At 41.4% G+C, this 20365-nt stretch overlaps 1 protein-coding gene across 17 annotated transcripts in view; it reads left to right on the top strand.

Annotated features, from left to right (window-relative positions):
• Bbs9 (Bardet-Biedl syndrome 9) overlaps positions 1–20365 on the top strand; it is a 395959-nt gene that overhangs the window by 321525 nt on the left and 54069 nt on the right. For all 17 annotated transcript variants that reach the window (XM_063233878.1, XM_063233880.1, XM_063233877.1 and 14 more), the window contains one exon: positions 14990–15212. In XM_063233878.1, the coding sequence (XP_063089948.1) occupies positions 14990–15212 (223 nt within the window). The remainder of the gene's footprint in view (positions 1–14989; positions 15213–20365) is intronic.

A 20365-nucleotide genomic window follows, 5' to 3' on the forward strand; every position in this document is an offset into this window, starting at 1 on the left:
AATTTTAAAAAATAAAGTCTAATCTGGGCTTGGGCATGGCTGGGGCAAAGCATGTGGCCAACACATGCATACCCAGCATCAGCTGCAGCATCACCAGAAACAAAATCAAACAGGAAAAACAGCTGAGACCCACTGGGAAACTTCTTAAAGCGGTGTGCTTTTCCTAAGGACACTCTACACCTCTCAGGTTTCTGTGAGGACTAATCCAGATGCTCACCCTGAAGAGCCAGATGTGGTGCCTTCCATGTGACAGGTGTCCCAGAATGGTGGTTACTGTCACTACTTTATTTCAGCAGGAGATGCCAGCTCCTGAGTTTGTGGCATTATCTTATGGAAAAACAAGCAAAACCCCAGTGCATTACCAGTTAAACTGTAATATAATATTTTTATCACTTTAGATGCAAATGCTATCATAGAGTGTTCCTGTGCCTGAATAAAAAGAAATACAGTATATAAGCAACAGAAATTGGTTAAGGGATTCTTGACACATCATCACATTCTGAGCTGGTTCTCCTAAATCGTTTTAAACCAGTCACTGCTTTATGTTTCCCACATTGTAGTGACCCGTATGCTGAGAAGTGTTGTTGATGCAACTTTCCATGTCTCTGTCTCTCTTTTCTTTTTCCTTCCTTCCTTCCTCTATTCTTTCCTTCCAGTACTAGGGATTGAACCCAGGGTACTTGCACTGAACTACATTTCCAGCCTTTTTTTTTTTTTTTTAATTTCTTAAGACAGAGTGTGTTAGTCACTACAATGCCCAGGCTGGGTTCATGCTTGGGATCCTCCTGCCTCAACCTCTTGGAGTGTGGGATTACACACCTGTGCCACATGTTGTATCATTTCCTGAGACCTTATCACTGATGCGTTCATGACTTCCTGATCTAATTTGAACTTTTTCTTTATTTCTTGGCTCAGTTGAATCACATGCTGTTGAAAGTTAAGCATCTTATATCCAAAGTCACCTGGACATCTTAGACTAATTGACGTTTGCCATTGTAACTGTCAAAGACGGGAGGTTTTGCTGACTTGAGTTGTATTGCATGACATAAAAGAGTCCTGTGTGCACATGTGTCTCAGTGATAAACATCCATATCTTCTCTCTCACATCTTGGCAGGCTTTTGCTTTGCAAGAAAATATGGCCTTGGTGACATGCTTCACTCATGAATGCTTTCGCACTAATTTCAAATTTATATTTCTAGTTTCTCTATTGTTACGCTTTTCTCTGCATACATTGACTTTTTTTCTTCAATGACAAGTCATGGTGTCATTTTTAAGGTTTTCAAATGGCAACTGGTTGCACGGGGTGGTACAAATGTGCACGTAAGTCAGTGGAAGGGATATAATGTGAGCAGCAAGACAAACTACACAGACACAGTGATGACACTACAGTGCACTGAGGCTCAGTGCCCACAGCTGTCAGCATTCAGTCTCAGCACACTGCGATATCATCACACTGAGTGTGTAATATCCCCAACACAGACATGTTGGGAAGGGTAGCATCATTATAACCTAAGGGTAATAGAATTATTATTACAGTCTTCTTTTGTTAAAAGAGAACTTGAGAGTGGTTTGAATTTGGGGCAAGATGCTAAAGAAAAATACAAGGACTTGATTTTTCATCTTGAAGTAGGCATCCTTGACCAGAAACACACTTCCTATAAATAGGAAAAATCTTACCAGCTGTTGATTTTTTTTAAGAGAAATCCACAAGTAAATTGTGAATAGCAATGAAAGTTTAGTCTCCACTGATATTGTTTTCAATCTGGAAAATTGTGAATCACATCAAGAAACCTAAATTTAGATGAAATGTAGTTTATGAAAAACGTGAGAGCACAGTTCTTGGTCGCTACAGAGAATAAGAATTTAGGGATAAAATCACGGATACAGTTAGCAAGAATATGCTTTATTTTTTTCTTTTGGAGTGGTGAAACTGTCCAGCTTCCTAGGAAATAATATATAATTTTTGCGGTTTGATTGCAGTAGTTAGTTGCTTCCTAAACTATCAAGTCTAAAATCAAAGTCTTGGGTATTTCCATATACTTTTTAGCAGTCTCAGAATCAGGTCCTATAAGCTTCACTAATTGGAAGATTTCCCTGTTTTATAAAAAAAGAAAGGAGAGAAATTAAACACATGTGCACAAGCTTGGCCTGCTTCACACAATTCAAAGGAGTGTAAGAAAACCAACTTTTATTGGCATTTACATACCTATGCAGTAAAGGTGATTTACCATGATCATTTCCTTTAATCCTCATTGTATCCCATCTTAGTAGGAGGCAGTGGCAGGTGCCTTCCTTGTCCCCATCCTCCTCAGCTTTCACCTGCTGCACACCTGCAGGTTATTTGCCTGAGGACTTTCCCCAGGTGGCAGAGGTTATCACCACACTCAGGCAGTGGCTTGTGAAATTCTACAGATTAGAAACCGTGCAGTCATCTGGCAGGCAGGACCCCCACAGCTACCTGTTATAGCTGGCAAGTCCTACTCCCTTGGTGTCTTCCCTTCTCCTTCCCTCACTCTATCAGCACTTCCAGGATCAGTTATCCAGGAGCTACTTGTACTCATGGCTTTGCCTCAGTGCTATTGGCTCCAGTTTGCAGATTCAGATGTATGTCCAAGATCTCAAACAGAAAATGACAGAGGCAAGGTTTGAACCAAAACTAAGGGACTGCTCAGAAATGAAAACAGAGGAATTTTGGACCCAAAGTGTTCATGCTGAATTTGATTTTTCTTTAGTGTGACTTGACCACTTTAAATGTAGATTTATGTCTATCTGGGTTGGATTCCATTCTAGAAAATGCTGGTGTATTTATTCAACTTGTGGTTTGCTTCACATAAGAATAAATGAACTCAAACATGTAAGTGATGTTTGCACAAAAATGATTGAGATACCTGATTTTGTTAGATAAATGTAAAGAGCTGTCTATAACTTTTATTTGACAAATGATTCTTGATGCAGTTCTAGAAGGAGGGCTGGAGTGTTGCAGGCTAAAACACATCATTCCTAAAGCACTTTATCCATACTTCTCTAAATATGTTTCATTACTACATCATTACATTTTTAAGATTCTTATCACAGTCGTAAGGTTCCTGAAGGGATCGAAGGGATCCATATCTGATTCAGCTTTTTAAAAAAACTTCACTATACAACGGTGCCTCAGTTCACAAACTTTTACTTATTTCTTTTTATGATTCTGGTCACAAACCAAGTTAGTGAGAACCTGGTTAAATTTTGCTATAAGATCAGCATTGAACCTAACCACTGAATTTGGTTGCGGTCCAAGTTGGTTTCCAGAATTATGAAAAGAATTAAATTTGTGAGTTGGGGCACCACTATATTTAGTATAATGAATCAGTTGGTCTGAATAAGTATGTTTAAATAAATAGTTTACTATATCAGCATAAAATCATGCTTTATTTAATGTAAAAAGAGATTTAAAATTGTAGCCTCATAAATTACTAGCTTTCTCCTGTCCTCATTTTAACTTGATTGCTACAAAAAGTAACACTGATATTGAATGACACACAGCTAGGAAGTCACCTAGCAGCTTATCTTGGTTACTGTTCTAGAGACTTTCTCTCACCTTAAGTGCTACTTGAAGAAATCAGCAGTAGAAATCTGGTAGCTGATTGTCTGGTAGCTGTGTCATATCCATAAAAAGAAGTAGGTAGGTACCTCTTAAAATGGTAAAGCTTTTGGGTGGTCCTGAAAAACCCAAACTGACTGAAGGGAGGAGAGAAAAATCCAAGAAAAAGGATTTTTTTTTTTTTTTGCCTTACACCTAAATGCATGGTTTCCTGCATTCCTGCACATTTTTTCTTGAGTTTGGTTATTTTTGTTCTTTGTGGTTGCACCAAGCAGCATTATCCAGGGAAGATGGTGTCTTTTGTTTCTGCACATGGTCTGCGTCTTGTCCTCGCTGTCACTGTGGTTTCCCTAAGGATCCATCACATGTATGTACACTTGGGGAGTCTGTGATCCAGGAGTACTATGATTTGACAATAATAGAAGAGCAGTGGCTGTTCCAGGTTTCCTCCGTGAAGAGATCCTGCCATGAGCATCTATAATCATGATATAGGGGTAACATATGAACTTCCAAATAATATAAGGGAAATATACTGAGTTTATGTTCTCTAAAATCAAGGAATGAATTATAGGAACAATGGAGGTTAAGAGTAGAATGAATTTATTAAGAGAAAGATATAGCTTCTGTCTAAGAGAGACACAAAAGGACCCAGAAAATGGGTTGCTTACTGTCCCTGCTTCTCAAGGGTGTTTTATTGAACAAAGCTATAAGGTGAGGTCAGTTCAAGATAGGCCAAAACTATAGTCAACTAATAAAATTATAAGTATAGTCACTTAGGGAATATTCATCCAATGGGAAGTCTTGAGGTGGGACAAAACTGTGGTCAACCAGTAAGATTATGACAGGTATCATCAATTAGAGGTAATAATGATTAAATGGGGATCAAATGGGGAAGGAAGTCAGCTAGCAAGTATACATGGATAAAACAAAGATTTTCTGGGAAGGAATGTGATTCTACCCAAGGTGGTTGTTGCCTATTTAGAATACCAGTCACTGCTTTCAACCCTAGGGGAAGTATGTGGGTATAGTTGGTTTCTTTTTCTTGAAATCTGGGCTTCAATGAATGTGCCCATGGCTAGAGTTGTCTTCTGTGTTGAGGGCTGAGCCCTAACTGTCTGTGATATTTGTAACTCACTTAGCTGTCTACAATAATCAGACTCTGCAGAGTTCAGTCTGATTGTTTTCAGGAGCTAGTGTGTCCCATCCCGTCCCCAGGGTGAGATTCAGTAGTCTGCAGAGGTGCTGAAACTTTGGTAGACTGTTCTGCAAACATGTCTCAACCAGACTGCCACAGAGCACTGCAATGTTTGTGCAGTAAAATATCATTTAATTATATGTAGTTTATGCAGTAGGTAAGGAAGCTGTTGTTTTGTGATTCGGTGAACAGGTTATCTGTAGCCATAAATTTTGTAGTGAAAGAGGGCATTTTTAAAGCTTACTATAGTAAAAGGAAGCAAACAGATCTAACAGAATATTGGAAGACACCCATGATCAACCTGAAGGGCGTGTGTGGCAGCAGGCTGGTCAGGACCTGGGACTAGAAGCCCTGAGTCTAATTGCTGCTCCCTTCCTAACAATTGCATCATTCATGGTGAAACACCTCCTATCTAGCGCCTCTCTTGGAGATTGCAATGTCTACTCATAGAGCAGTAGGGGAAAATATCTGAAATGGCGTTTGTAAATTTCCTAGCACATTACTAGCCCACGAGAAATTCTGATAGGTCTTACTCTTGTCATTCTTATTTCTGCTTCTGTCATTCATCAAGTGAAACAGCACAAAGAAGATAAACTTTCAGAGAGGACTCTCAGTAGTAAGAAGCAGGGCATACAATTGCCTACAATTGTTAAATATGTCTCATTAAATTGCAGCAAATACCTGGCCAGAGAAATATTTTGTCCTAGGTTTTACTGAGGAGGAAATCCAGACCAGAGAATTATAATAATATTACCAGAGTATTTGAAAGCTAATGCGAAAGCTTCAGTCAGAGGCTAAGTCTCTAGCCTCCAGTACAGGATACCCTTTGTAGCTCTAAAGCCTCATTCATGGAAATCATAAACAGGGGGGCCTGTGAACAGATGTGGTGTGGGCAGGTGAAGGGGCATGAGCTGTGGGTGGGACACACAGCACAGTCCTCACCTTCTGGGGCCTCCACTTCTCCTGGATGTTGATCTGATCAGTTTCCACACTTGTTAGCTTTCTTAGGCCTTTGAAGAAACATGGGTCTCAGGGCCTGGTCAGGGCACATGTGCATATGCCCATGCACGCACACACACCACATACTTACATACATGTACACACACACACATACATACACACATGTGTGCTCACAAATTTTTTAGTTACTGTCAGGAGGAAAGTTCATCCAAATGATCTGATAGACCATCACCAGGAACAGCTTTTTTCCCCGTGAAATCTTCCTTATCCATTTGATGCTGCAGTGTTAGTTATTCAGTAAGTTGTCTCCCAGTAGTACATGTGACTTTTGCACACTCCACCCTTACTTACTCTGACTGACTCCACCACACAGCATCAATGCTTTATCTTTTGAACTCATCCAGGATCCTGTTTCCTAATAACTAATTTGATCTACTTTGTATCCCTCTGTCTAAACTTTGAGGTGAGGATGGAGTACAGGTCAAATGCAGATTTCTTGGCCACGCTCAGCAAAGAAGTAGAGCTAAGGAAAAACTAGAGGAAGTTGGTTGAAGCAGCCTGTGCTTTCTCTGTGTGTAAAACCAGACTCTATGAAAGTTTACTTAACTTTTGTTACAAAAGTTTTGAATTTTCACCCAATAGGAAGCAGTGAACTTGATTTTTTTTAACAAAACAGTGTGTATAAGTCTACAGCTGGTTTACTTTTCATTCTCAATTCAATTTTTTTAGCCTTTAAGTCATGACAAAAGAATACATAACTTTAAAAAGGTCGATAGATCAACTTAAAAAGAAATGTACTGGAAAATAAGAGATCATGGTTTACATGTAGAATCTTTTTATTAATGATGAATCAAAAATGTTAAGGCTGAATTTTTAATGCTTTATGAAAGCCAATGAATGAGATTTTAAATTCCGTGGGATGCCATACAGACTATGCAATTAGGCTTCATTTTTAGTTTGTATTTTGGGTTCAAAGAGTGACCAGCTCAACACTGTGAACCATCTTTACATGGCAAGGAGATTCACTGAACATAATCTGTTATTTGAAAACAGTAAATCCTGAAAAGCTCCTACACCATCCAGAGTATGTAATTTACAACCAAGGTATGAAGGTTTTTGTTTTTGTTTTTTGTTTGTTTGTTTCTCTGTTTGTTTTTGGTACCAGGGATCAAACTCAGGACCAACCGTGTGCTCTCCAGCAGCGCCAGACAGGCACTTATACCACTGGGCTAAATCCCCGGCCTGTACGAGGTTTATTTTTGAATTAGGTTTATAGTGACCTCTCATACAGTTCTCTGCTTATCTTGGCTAAGTGTGGTCTGATACAACATGATACATTACAAAGTAATATATATGAAAGGCTTTCTGTTTTCATATCTGTTCAAGACATTTATTTCCCTTGGATAAAAGATGTTTTAGGATAAGTGAATATAATTTAAATTTGTCTTGTTTTCACATGTATATTGCAAGAGAGGCATCATATTTGTATCTTCTGTCCTTTCCTGGAACTTGGCCACACGATCACTTGTTCTCTGGACAGATCTCCTTTTTCACCTTTGCTCACTCCCTTGGAGTCACTCTGTACATTTAGTGCCAAACACTACCCTGACATTTTGTAGTTTTTCCCTATTCTACTGTAGTTAAGGATGTGATAATGTTTCTATTAAATGTAAGTTTGCAGAAGTTTATAATTTATTTCAGAAAATATTTAAGGAATGTTGGCTTTCTACTTTGGATTTCAGTGATGTGCTTCTCTTTTATGATATTTTAAAAGTAGGATTGGACATATTTGCCCATTCCACATTGCCTTCTGTTTAAGATTTCAGACTATGTGACCACCCGTGAAAGACTGGCATAGGGAAGCGTGTTGCTCCTGTTTTACAGAGACCTCAATATCTTCCAGACAGACCCAATGCAAGGTCACACAAGGAAAGGTAGTGTTGCTGAATGAGGTTAAATCAGAAGCCAGAAGTCTAAAGGCAGCTATCTTAAACTCACCTGTTTTAATTGACAAGTGGCCTGGGAATACTCTTTTTTGTTATCACTTTTGGTTGCTTTGGTTGATATGATACTCCAGGGAGCCAGTTACTTGGTGAGACTTGCTGCTGCTCGCTGTTTCTGATAAACCATGTGCATGGTGCTGGTATTTAGACATGGTTGTAAAGAATGAAGTGAGGCAGAGACCACTCAACCAACTTTTGTGAAAGCTGCAAGGCATATGATTTAATACCTGGGTGCAGGCAGACAGAGGGCAATAAGGCTGTCTGCAGGGAACAAACAGAAACAACTTTTTTAATGGAAAGATAACTAGAGACATTAGGCAGGAAGATGTTAATACACATCACTGGTCAAAGTTCTGTGGCCGTCTTGCACCTCAGTGGGCAAAGTCCTTGAGGCATCTAGTGTAAATTTATGCATGTCTCCAGATGTCTGGGGACTTAGATTACTTACCCTATCTTATCTCTTTTACAACATCCTGTGTTTGCTAAGGACAGCCTCAGTGCTGAGCTGAGTCTCTGCAGAGAACAATGCCTCTACTGGCAAACAGATTGGGTGCTGGGAGAGTGGTGTCTGAATTGAGCCTTACAATTCTGATCAATAAGAAGAGCAGAGTGAGTACAGCAGAGCAATCAGAATCTCAGCTTCAGTCAGCTGGTCTCCGAATGCCAAAAGCATAGCTCAGTTGACCTCATTCAGTAGAATTAGGCAGAGCCAGGGCCTTGAATTCAAAGAGTGAGCTCAGGGAAGCAGAGTACACTGGGACTTCACACTGCACACAACAGCATCTGAGATTCAAATAGAGCACAGGAACTCTTGCACAGGCAGGGGAGACATAGAAGCTGAGAACTAGGGAGGTGCAGGAGAAATGCCCCACAAGCACCTTGGCAGTAGTGAAACCAGGCAGGAAGGCCATGGCCCCTGGGATCAGTTCCTTCAAGGGCATATCGCAGGTGCGAAGCAGCCCAGTCTGTAAAGAACTAAGATAACAGAGTTTCCACAGCAGGTAGAACTAAGGTTTTAAAATCAAAAGAAACCCCAACAACCTAATTCTCAGCAGGGCTATTGGCAAGAATAGCTCCCAGTACAGGTGAATTTCCTAACAGTTTGTTCAGCTGTAACTTTAGAGTCTGGTTTATTTGTTTTATGCTTTTTAAGTTCTGAGGGTGGTATGCATATGTAGTTTCCTGGTATTCTTGTGTCTTTGCCCACCAACTAGACCATCTCTGTGATGAATACTGGCCCACTGCCTGACCCTGTGGTAACTGGGATTCCCAAATGGGAAATGATTTTCCTCAAAAAGAATCAGGCCACCTCAGATGTCTTTTCATGTGAGTGGAAAAGCCCTTTAAAGACTAGCAACTACTTGTAGCCCTGGGCCCAGGGAAGCTCAGTAAAGTCTAAAACCACATTTTCAAGTAGGGCTCCCTCAATACTCTGTACCCCAGGACCAGCTTTGGGTCTTTGATGTGGGTTATTGCAGGCACATTGTGTTTCATATTGCTCACACGCTATGTAGACTGTTAGAGAACCATTAGATGTAGAAATGTCAACCCATGATGGTCTCGAGAGCTGTCCAACCCATATGGGTGTGCTAGTGAAACTTTTTGACAAAAGCTGTGTCAGGGCCTTGGGGGTTGTTACCTGGCCATCTTCCCATTTCCATCATCCACTTGGGTGGTTACTTTAACCCTTGGTCTTAAACCAAATACTCTCATATAATGAGTAACTGGGGTCCCATTCTGCCACTGGACTAGGGAACAGCTTGGTGACCATGGTCATTGATTCCATTATTCCTTTAGAAGCCCTAAGGTTTGCTCCCTGGTCTGCTTTGTGGTTTCCCCAAGAGACCTTGGTGTTTCCCCTTGGAGGTTCTCAACAATGCACGACTGCCCCTTTTTTAGGGGCCCACACAGCATCGAGGAGTTCAAGGATATCTTTATCATACTTTTGTCTTTGCCTCCAATTAGGCCCTTTTCTTTACATAAAACCCCATGTACATGAAGGGTAGTGAAGGCCTGCTTAGAGTCTATGTATAAATATATATTCCTGTCACCAGTTGGAAGGCTTGGGTTAGTGCAGTTCTGCCTTTTGTATTGAGGTCCCATTTGGCAGACTTTACCTCAGTGGCAGAATTGAGGGTTTCCATGGAGAACCATGTAAAGTGTTCCCCTTCTTTCATAAAACTGCTACCACCCATAAAATCCTCAGCATCAGGGTTCTTGAGGGGTGGTCCTTCAAGTCTGGTCAGCTAGAGAACATCTCATTCATGATCCTGATGCAGTCATGATCTGGCTGGCTGGCCCAACAGGGTCAGTAGAGTTGCCAGATTCATGGTCTGCATTCCTTTTAGGTGAATGTGTGTGTTCTCACATAACATCCCCTGATATCTGATCATCTGGGTGTTAGTTAAACAGTATTGTCTTTTGTACTCTGTTAATGTCAGTACTGAATGTGGCATTCAGACTGTCAGTTGTTGTCCCATAGTCAGTTTATCAGTTTCTGCCACCAAGAGGGCCGTAGCTCCAAGCACTCACAAACAAGGTGACTAGTCCTGCAGGACGAGAGGGATATGCCACTGGCTGATGCCATGGCCCCAGTATCTTAGGTTAAAACACCCACTGCAGTACCAGCACACTCATTCATGGAAGTACAAGAAGAAAGGCCTCGTCATGTCTGGAAGTCCCATGCCCAGTTCATTGGCGAGAGCTGTTTGATCTCTTTAAAGGCTTTTTGCTATGTTTGTTCCCACAACAGAGGTTCTCCCCTTCTCTTTGTGACTTTATAAAGGGGTTTTGCCAAGACCAAGAAGTCTAGGTATCCATATTCTATACCAGCCTGAGGCTCCAAGGAACTCTTGGACCTGGTACTGGGTCATCCGGACTTGAATTGCACAAACTGCCTGCTTCCTCTCAGATCTAGAGAAGTTAGGACTTCTCTCACAAGGGACTTAGATCCTTCCACCTGGAAGAAACCACTTTTTTCTGAACATCAGGTTATGCCCTACCTGTTACAATTTTTTTTCTTTTTCCTCTTGGTCTTAGATTGTTACCATTCTAAAACTAACTGGCTACCAACAAACTTTTAAGTAATCTTCAATCAGTACCCTTATCATCAGCAAAAAACAGAGAAGAGAAAATTAACCCTGTAATTGTAGTGTAAGAATTTATAATCCATAAGAAATGTTTTAAGTATGTTAAACAAAAATACCAAATTAAATTGGAAGCCAAAAGTAAATTTATCAATTAGCTAAGGTTTGTAACTTGATTCCTCCCTCACCCAGGGGAACTTCCTTCAAGAGAAAGATGGAGTGAGCACCCTCTTTAGTCTGGGGAAAACAGACGATTCTGAACATGCTTTTGGTACCTTTTTAATTTTCTCTTGAACCTAGGATAAAATTGGTCTTTCTCCCCTTGTATAACTGCACCAGTGACTGGGCCCCCTTACCTAGTGCCAGCTGCTGTTGAAACAGACCCACCAATTGGTGGGGTTAGGGATTAAAGGCTGGGTATAGGGACTCCAGAGAGTCCCATGTAGAAGTTGAAAGCAGAGCCACATCTTTTCATTTTTTTATTAAGTCTCTGAGTTTTTAGGAGAAAGAGAACAATTGGTTCTTGTCACCAACACAGGTTTATCTCCTCCTGAGATCCTAGTCATTATCCTTAACAACCTCAATCAACAATTGATATACCCAGGTTCGTCTGATCCAAACTTTGACCAGGAGGACGGGGTAAGGATGGAAGTTTGTGGTCAAATGAAACAACATTTTATCACCCGAGCTTTCTTGTTTTTTGATTGTGTTCCTTTCCCTATGGGTTGCTGTCCTAAGTCCTTAATAATAGTCCAAGGGATTATAATGGGGTATTTTGTTCCTTGAGCCCCTGGTTTTCTAACCTGTCCTCACTGAGGGACACATTTATTTCCCATTCTGTTTGTCCCAAAGCCCAAAGCTCAGTCTCCAGCACTGAGATACCTTAGCTTAAGTTACTTGTAATTTCACCCAAAATTGTGTCAACTTCACCTGAGGTTATAGGTCTCATCCATAACCATCCCAATGTCCAAATAACCCCACAGACTTCTCTTGCCTTGGTTGGTCCATGAAGTTGCCTGGTCATCACAATCCTCTATGTCCCTCTTTGGGACCTTTGGTCAGGTCAGAACCTTGCCACACAGTGACTGCAATCTGTTGCCCAACATCCAGCCCCTAGTATCTAGGCGCCTGATAGTTACAGTTCTGTTCCTTGTGGAACTACTTCAGCAACTCTACTCTGGGAGGTGATCAGGCTCCCCTTTTGTCACTTAGGCAAAATGACTTGGGGTTCTTAACGAATCTGAACTGATTCCTAGGCCTTACCAGGTTCTGTTGGAATCCTCACCCTGGCACCCCAGGAGAGGCTATCCTCCCGGAATCAAATGATCCATTGGCACCAGGCATGGCTACTTCTCCCTTTGCCCCATTGTTCAAGCCCCGATTACAAAGGAGGTGGGAGCACACCATCTCCAAATCCTGGAAGAGCCCCAAAGAAATGTAGTATGATTCTCAGAGATGGCATATGTAAGCCTATCTTTCCAGGAAGCAATATAACTTATGCCAGCATGGGCTCAGTGGGCTAGTACCCAAAAGGCTGAGCTCCCATCATGATGGAGTCTTATGTTTTTCACTTGTTGTGTTTTTGTCTTCTTTAAATGGTAACATGCTAATGTACTACAGCGTGATTGGGTACAATCTATGCTACGGGCCTATACTAGAAATGCACGTGCATATCAAGGAACTAACTGTGCCATGTTGCCTTTTTTTGTTCTGAGAAGGCCCATACTGTATTCCTTCAGGAGGAGCTCTGCCACACTTTTCTTAGATGAATAGGCTCTTTTAGAAATTGTTTTAAAACTGAAATTATTACAGAGCATACAAATGCCAATTTGTATTCAAAGGACCTTTGTATTCAAAGACTCCAGAAGCAACTTGAAAGTTTGTTTTCTCTAATGATATTTGGATCACTTAATTTACCTCTTCTTACAAGTCAATTTTAGATATTTGTCCAGTTTAGGTTTTGGTAGTGGTAGAGATATCTTCATACTAACTAGTGGCTTATTTTTAGTGGTTTGGGGTTGGAAGCTGTTTCTGCAGTCTTTGAGGTCTATAGGGAAAGACTTTTAAGGTCATTTTTAGATCATCTATATTCCCTTTTGCCTAGTGGGATCACTAATGAGTTGACAAAAATGGGTTAGTATAGTAAAAAGTCCTGATTAAATGATCGTGGTGACCAGGAGAAGACCACTTGTAGGTGTATGTACCTCTTAGGGTCTGCACCTCAGTCCAATGAGCCAAACACATGAGCCTGGGGGGAGACCATGGCAACTGCCCACGTCATGCGGGTCAATAGTATGGCATAGCTACAAAGGGCTGAGGTGACCAGGGCCACAGTAACAGGTAAAATCTCTAGAAAACAGGAAAGGCAGTGTTCTACACTGTACTGTCTACCCCACGCTGGACCCTGGTGTGAGTTTGGGGTTCTCTCCTTAGCTGCATAAATTCCACAGTGTTTAAATCTGGAGTGTATTCAAGGCAGCATGGTCAGTATGAAGAGAAAACATGAAACCATGTTTATCTAAGGGGGAGGTGGAGGAACTGGGATGTTTGTTTTTGAGGAGAGGGCTCAGAATCACTATTTTTGCAGATATAAAGGGCTGTGGTGGAGAAGAGCAGTTAGACTGAAGGATTGGAACAGTTAGTACAGTTAGACTGATTGGAACAGATTCGGGCCAAGACAGTCAGTCACTTGCTGCTCACATGTGACCTGAGTGAGCTGCTTCAGAAGCTGTACCATTTTGAAGATGGCCATGTTGAGGCACATGATTGCTGTGTTATAAAGAATCTAGGAAACTCCATCTCACCTGTAGGATCCTGGTTCTGCTTTTCACCATTTGCATGCTACAAATGTTTCTGGACCATTGTCCATGTTCCAAGTGCTGTGTGTGCCCAGAGAGCTCCTTACTTGGTCTGGAAAAGAGCACTGGATGGAACAGGGAACAGCAGGCTCAGGCTGATGATGGCCTATGGGACTGGATGGGAGGTGGCCATATAAAGGGCAGCAGCCAGGTACTGACCCAGATAGAGGAGGAGGTGTTGCAGATAGAGGGTAGAAGGTGCAACACGGCAAGACTGGGCAGATACTCCTCCTTATGTGCTGACCTGAGCTTTGGGCTTGGGAGCTGTGGCCTGGCATAGCTCACTGGGCTTGTACGTAGGAAAGTTGAAGATAGAGGGTAGTAGCAGTGAGGCCCTGTTGGTCCACCTCTGTGAGGCTGAGGTTTCTCACCTCCAGTGTCTAGCCCATGGTGTCATTGGCCTTATCAGCCTGTGGGTAAAAATAGAATCATGTTGGCGTTAACACCCCTATTTCATTCACATGTCCTGGCATCTCAGGACTCCCCTAGAGATGTTACCCAGTTATTTCTGGGGCCCTTGGGACACCTCATCAACTGACCTCTGCACTCTGCCCTCACTGCTGTCACAAGTAACACCTGTGAGCACTTGAGGACCTTCTGAGCCATGCCCACTGGTGCCCACGTCCTCTGTGACAATACTGACAGTGCTGAAGTCCTGGATCTGCAGCCCTTATGGTGCCAAAGGTGACACTGTACTTCACTGCCACACTGTTCCCAGCACAAGTGGAATGATGGTCCACTTCCATGTTGTGTCACTTTTTGTCACTTACTAATGACAAATGAGACTAGATGGGCCCTATGTCTCACAAAATCCCTCTTGAAGTGAGCCCTTTGGTTTTGGTTTGCATGCCTGCAGCTGTGGCACCATAGTTGAGACAGCGGGGTTCTCTGTACTGCAGAGAGGTGTTCCTGAGGTGTCCCCAAAGTGCCCAGGGGTTCCCAGTCTAGGCCATCTTTCCTGAGCAGAAGATAAGGCAGCTCCCCAGATCATCAAATGGACTATACAAAGGTTAATCTGATTTTCACCACTTATACTCTGCCTGACACAGGGCTGGACACTTGTCATAGATCATATTGGTCACTCTTGACCTTGAGAGAGTGGTCAGAGGAATCAGTGACTTGCTCAAGGTAAACAGTGGACAGGGCTGAGTCCCAGGCCAGGCTGGCCCGGAGCATCACAGACCCCAAGCTTTGTTCCAGCACTTGTCCATGAGCAATCATCCATACAACCTGGTCAGCAGTAAAGTGCCCACTTGGCTGTTTGTCCTCTTTGCATAAACATAGCATTGCCTTCTGCCTACAGGGTTGGGAAGAGACTGTGGATGCTGCTGTGTCCCACCTATTAAAGACTTGCCTGTCAAAGAGTTCCAAGGAGCGGGCTTTGAACCTCAGCAGCCACCTGGATATGCCCAAAGACACAAGCCGGCTCAAGAAACACATCACCCTGCTGTGCGACAGACTCGCCAAAGGAGGCCGTCTCTGCCTCAGTGCCGATTCGGCCGCCCCGCAGACCATCATCATGCCAGGTAAGGGCCCTGTCCTGTGCTCTGAGCATAGCTTTCCTTCCCCAAACTTAAGAGATGTGCCTGTGGTTGGGTTGGGGTTTAAATTTCATATTGAAGCTATGACAGCCAAGAAAATTGCTTCTGGGTTTCCTGAAGATATTCCTGGGAAACCACTAGATAAATTATTCTTGGGGTATTTGCTTGCTAGACATTTCTCAGATGGTATGTCCTTAGAAAAAGAATCCCTGTGCTTTTAAGTATGTGATCTCTTTTGTTTTGCTTCTAACCGATTAAAAGTGGGTTAGAGAATACAACTCTTGTTAAGGAAGTTTACCAAATGTGATCTCACCATACCATATTTCATGAATGCACATAGCATGATGTAGACACTAATGGTCTCTGGTTAGTCAGGACACCTCCACTGTGTGCTCTATGTTTATCAGAATGTGGGAGAAAATACTGAGGTGGACCTATAATCAAGCAAGATTCAGGGCCAAGGCCTCTATGGGCCAGCTCGCCCAACCTGAGCATTGGTGAGGCTTGGTTATTGGGGTCTGCCCTTCCCATCAGGACTGAACAGCCTATTGCACAGCCTGGGTTCCTTCCAGACAGTGGTGCCGAGGTCCACCTCTCCCTTCCCAGTGTCTCTGTGGCAGCAGCAAGGAATATGACATAAACTTATTAAATGCAGCAGCAGTGGCATCTGTTTCTCCCATAGCTTAGAGACAGTTCTGACACTGCTGACCTTTGCACAGGTCCACTTTAGCTTGCTTTGTAGCACCCCAGAGTCACCTTTGGCCTCCATGTGCCCATCTGTGTCCACTGAGACAGGATGTTTTCCTAAGGACTGAAACATTATGCCCCCTAAGTTGGTAGATGAAAACTCTTCACTGTTACTGGCACTTGGGAAATGGCTCTCCTCCCTGCCTGCCACTGGAGCTTGAGTGGGAAAGGACAGCTATATAGTAAGGAAAACCTGAAGAAAGTGAGGCCAGCCCACCTGGTCAGGCCCCTGACAAGAGGCTGACAAGAGGAGACCCAGGTTTTCTTTGGAAAGGAGCAAGCATGAGGATCCTGGAGACATGGTGGGCACAGGGCCCCCGCCGCTTGGTCACACTCACTGAGCACAGAACTCTCATGTTTTTCTTTCCAGGACTGAGCGATGTGAGGGCTGTGTCCATATCTAGGGCACAGAGTGGTAAAGCCTTCAGTGAAGGATGTTTGAGTGGGTGGAAGTAGGGGCAGATGAGAGGGGAGGAGAGCAGGGAGGGAGGTAGAAGTCAACAAGAAAGAGCTAGAAGATGTGCTGCTCACACCTCATGTGTGCCCCATGTGTGGCCAGGCAGGGAGACAGAGGCTGTGTGTTTTCATGTCACTGACATGGCCACACTGCTTGCTCTCACTGGTAGTGACCCACTTGCCACTCTTGGTCCCACAACTCTCCTGCACCTTGTTTAGGTCTAATCATTGTAGTATGTTTTTAAAACTCATTACATCAATGTTGTTTGTCACTGACATGGTCACTCACTGCTTATAATACTTTTCCTTCCTAGAACTCAAAATATTTCTCATACTTTTGCCAGGATGCAGCAATATTTTTAAGGTAGAAGGAACATTGAGAATTAGTACTACTTACAGATAGAAGATGGAGGCAGGAAGGGAGACTTTTTTGCCTGGAGGTCCATGGTCATTGGGAGGTTGGCCCTGGAGTTGACATCCCTTTGCCTACCCTGCTTCCTGCAGACCAAGGATCAGAAGGCTACATCTAGCCAGGGCTGCTTCCTGCATAAGTTGTGCCTGACCTGGCCTTCTTGCCCTTAAACTGGTCAGTGGCATGGGAGGAAAAGACTAAGGAAGATAGACAAGAAATCAATAATGAAATATTAGGACTGAAGTGAACTTTTGAACAAATGGACTTAGTAGATGTCTATAGAGTGTTCCACCCTGCAATATAAGAATATACATCCTTCTCAGCTGCACATGGGATGTTCTCCAAAATAGACCACATCCTGGCACATAGAATATGCTTAAGTAAATGCAAAAGAATTGAAATTATCCCATGTATGCTATCAGACCACAGTGCATTGAAATTAGAAATTCATGGCAGAAAAAAACCACAAGAACTTCATAAACACATGGAAATTAAATAGCACCCTCCTAAACAACCAATGGGTCACAGATGAAATTAAAGAAGAAATTAGACAGTTTTTACAGTTGAATGACAATGATAGTACAACATACTATAACTTATGGGACACAATGAAAGCAGTCTTAAGAGGAAAATTTATAGCAGTAAATTCCCATATAAGGAAAACAGAGCAAGCACATATAAACAACCTAATGATGAACCTCTAACTTCTAGAAAAAGAAGAGGAGGCTAAACCAAAAACTACAAGAGAGGAAATTATAAATATCAGAGTAGAAATTAATGTATTGGAGACTTAAATACAAAGAAGCAATGAATCTGAGAGTTGGTTCTGTGAGAGATTCAATAAAATGTACAAACCCCTATCCGACCTTATCAAAAGAAGGAAAGACTCAAAATTCATCTAATTAGGAATAAAAAGGGTGAAATCACAACAGACCAGATATCCAGAAGATAATCTATACTGACTTTGAAATTTTGTGTTCTAAGGTAGAAAATACAGAAGAAATAGATTCCTAGATACATATGAATTATCAAAGCTGAATCAAGAAGATATAAACATCGTAAGTAGACCAATATCAATCCATAAAATCAAAGATGTAATTAAAAACCGTTCAATGAAGAAAAGCCCAGGCCCTGATGGATTCACTGCTGAATTCTACAAGAAATTTAGAGAAAACCTAATAGCACTACTTCTCAAACTCTTTAATGAAGTTAAAAGGGTAGAAATATACGCAAATTCATTCCTGGAAGCAAGCATTGCCCTGATACTAAAATCAGAGAAGGACCCAACTAAAAAAGAGAATTACAGGCCCATTTCCCTAACGAACTAAGATGCAAAAATCCTTAATAAGATACTGGCAAACAGAAAACAGCAATCATCAAGAAGATTATACACCGTGATCAAGTGGAATTCATCCCAAGGGATGCAGGGATTGGTTCAACATATGTAAATCAATAATGTGGTACAACATATTAACAGAGCCAAGGTCAGAAACCATATGATCATCTCAACAGATGCAGAAAAAGCTTTTGACAAAGGGTAGCACCAGTCCATGATTAAAAACACCTACAGAAAATTGGAATAGATGGTCTTTATCACAATTTGATTAAAGCTATCTGTGACAAACCAACAGCCATCATTATACTAAATGAACAAAAACTGAAAGCTTTCATTCCAGAATTAGGAACAAAACAAAGATGTCCATTGTCTCCATTCTTATTCAACATAGTTCTGGAAACTTTAGATACAGCAATTAGACAAGAGAAAGAAATGAAATGAATAAAAATAGAAAAGGAAGAGGTTAAACTATCATTAATTGCCAGTGACATGATACTTTGATAGAAGACCCAAAAACTCCACTAAAAACCTAGTAGATTTAATAAGCAAATTCAGTAGCATAGCTGAATACAAAATCAACACTCAAAAATCATTGAAAACCATGGTACTCTGAAAAAAGAGATTGAAGAAGGTATTATAAAATGGAGAAATGCCTCATGCTTTTGGGTCTTCCTACCCAATATATAGTAAAAACAGTCATACTTCCAAAACTGTCACACAAATTCAGTGCAGTTCTATCAAAATTCTAATAACTCATCTCACAGAATTAGAGAAAACAATCCTAAAATTCACCTGGAACCAGAAGAGGCCTAAGGTAATCCTGGTCAACAAAGACAAGACAGGAGGTACACAATTCCGAACTTGAAATTATACTATAAAGGTACTGTGATAAAAGCAGTATGGTGCTGGTGAAAAAACAGACTCCAAGATCAGTGGAACAGATTAGAAGATGCAGAAACAATTCCAGATACACTAAGTTACCTTACCTCTGACAAAGATGCTAAACATATTCACTGGAAGAAAGATAGCCTCTTTGGTAAATGGTGCTGGAAAAACTGGTTCTGCTCATACCAAAGATTAAAGTTGGACCTATGTCTTTCACCATGCACTAAACTAAATTCAGAATGGGTCAAAGATCTAAATATCAAAGCAAATAATAAATCTGCCAGAAGATAAAGTAGGTAAAACACTTGAAGACATTGGTGTAGGTAAAAACTTTATGAACAAAACCCAGATTGCACAGGAACTATCACAAAGAGTCAACAAATGGGATCTCATCTTATTAAAAAGCTTTTGCATAGCAAGAGAAACCACCAACAGAGTGAAGAGACAACCCATAATGGGAGAAAATGTTTGCCAGCTGTTCCTCAGACAAAGGATTACTATCGAGTCTATATAAAGAACGCAAAAAAAAAAAAAAATCAGTTCTCTCAACTTTAAAGACCCAATCCAAAGATGACTAGCTGAGATGAATACATACTTTTTCATACAAACAGCAAATAAATATATGAAAAAGTGTTTTAACATCACTAGTCGTTCAAGAGATGCAAATTAGAACAGCACTGAGATTCCACCTCACCCTGGAAAGAATGGCTGTTATCAGGAAACCAACCAATAGCATGCTGGAGCAGCTGTGGGGAAAAAGGAGCCCTTCTTCATTGTTGGTAGGAGTGTAGACTGTTGCAAGGGCTGTGAAAATCAATATGGAGATTCCTCAAAAAGCTATAACTGGAGGTCCTATTTGATGCTGCTGTTCCTCTTCCGAGTATCTTCCTAGAAGAATTAAAAACATAATACCACAGTAATATATGTGCACCCATGATTATAGCAGCACAATTTGTAAATAGGTAGATATTGGAAACAACCTAAATGCCCATCAACAGAAGAATGGATTAAAAAGATGTGGTATTTTTATGCAATGGCGTACTACTCAGCCATAAACAGTAATAAACTTGAGACTTTTATAGGTTAATAGATGCAACTAGAGACCATATTCATAAGTGAAATAAATAAGACACACATGTGTAAGCATCATATTGTTTCACAAGTGTGAGAAGCTGAAAGAAACTGTACAAGATAGTTAAGATAGTTATACTAGTGATTTTTCTGAGCTCATTGAAGACAAAAGTTTGTGCTAGTATTGTTTGGACAATTAAATGGAGATGTCTAACTGATTTGAAGATAACA

This window comes from Cavia porcellus, unplaced genomic scaffold, assembly GCF_034190915.1.
Source record: "Cavia porcellus strain 051 isolate PalLab524CR breed Dunkin Hartley unplaced genomic scaffold, mCavPor4.1 scaffold_23, whole genome shotgun sequence".
In the NCBI taxonomy this organism is placed as follows: domain Eukaryota; kingdom Metazoa; phylum Chordata; class Mammalia; order Rodentia; family Caviidae; genus Cavia; species Cavia porcellus.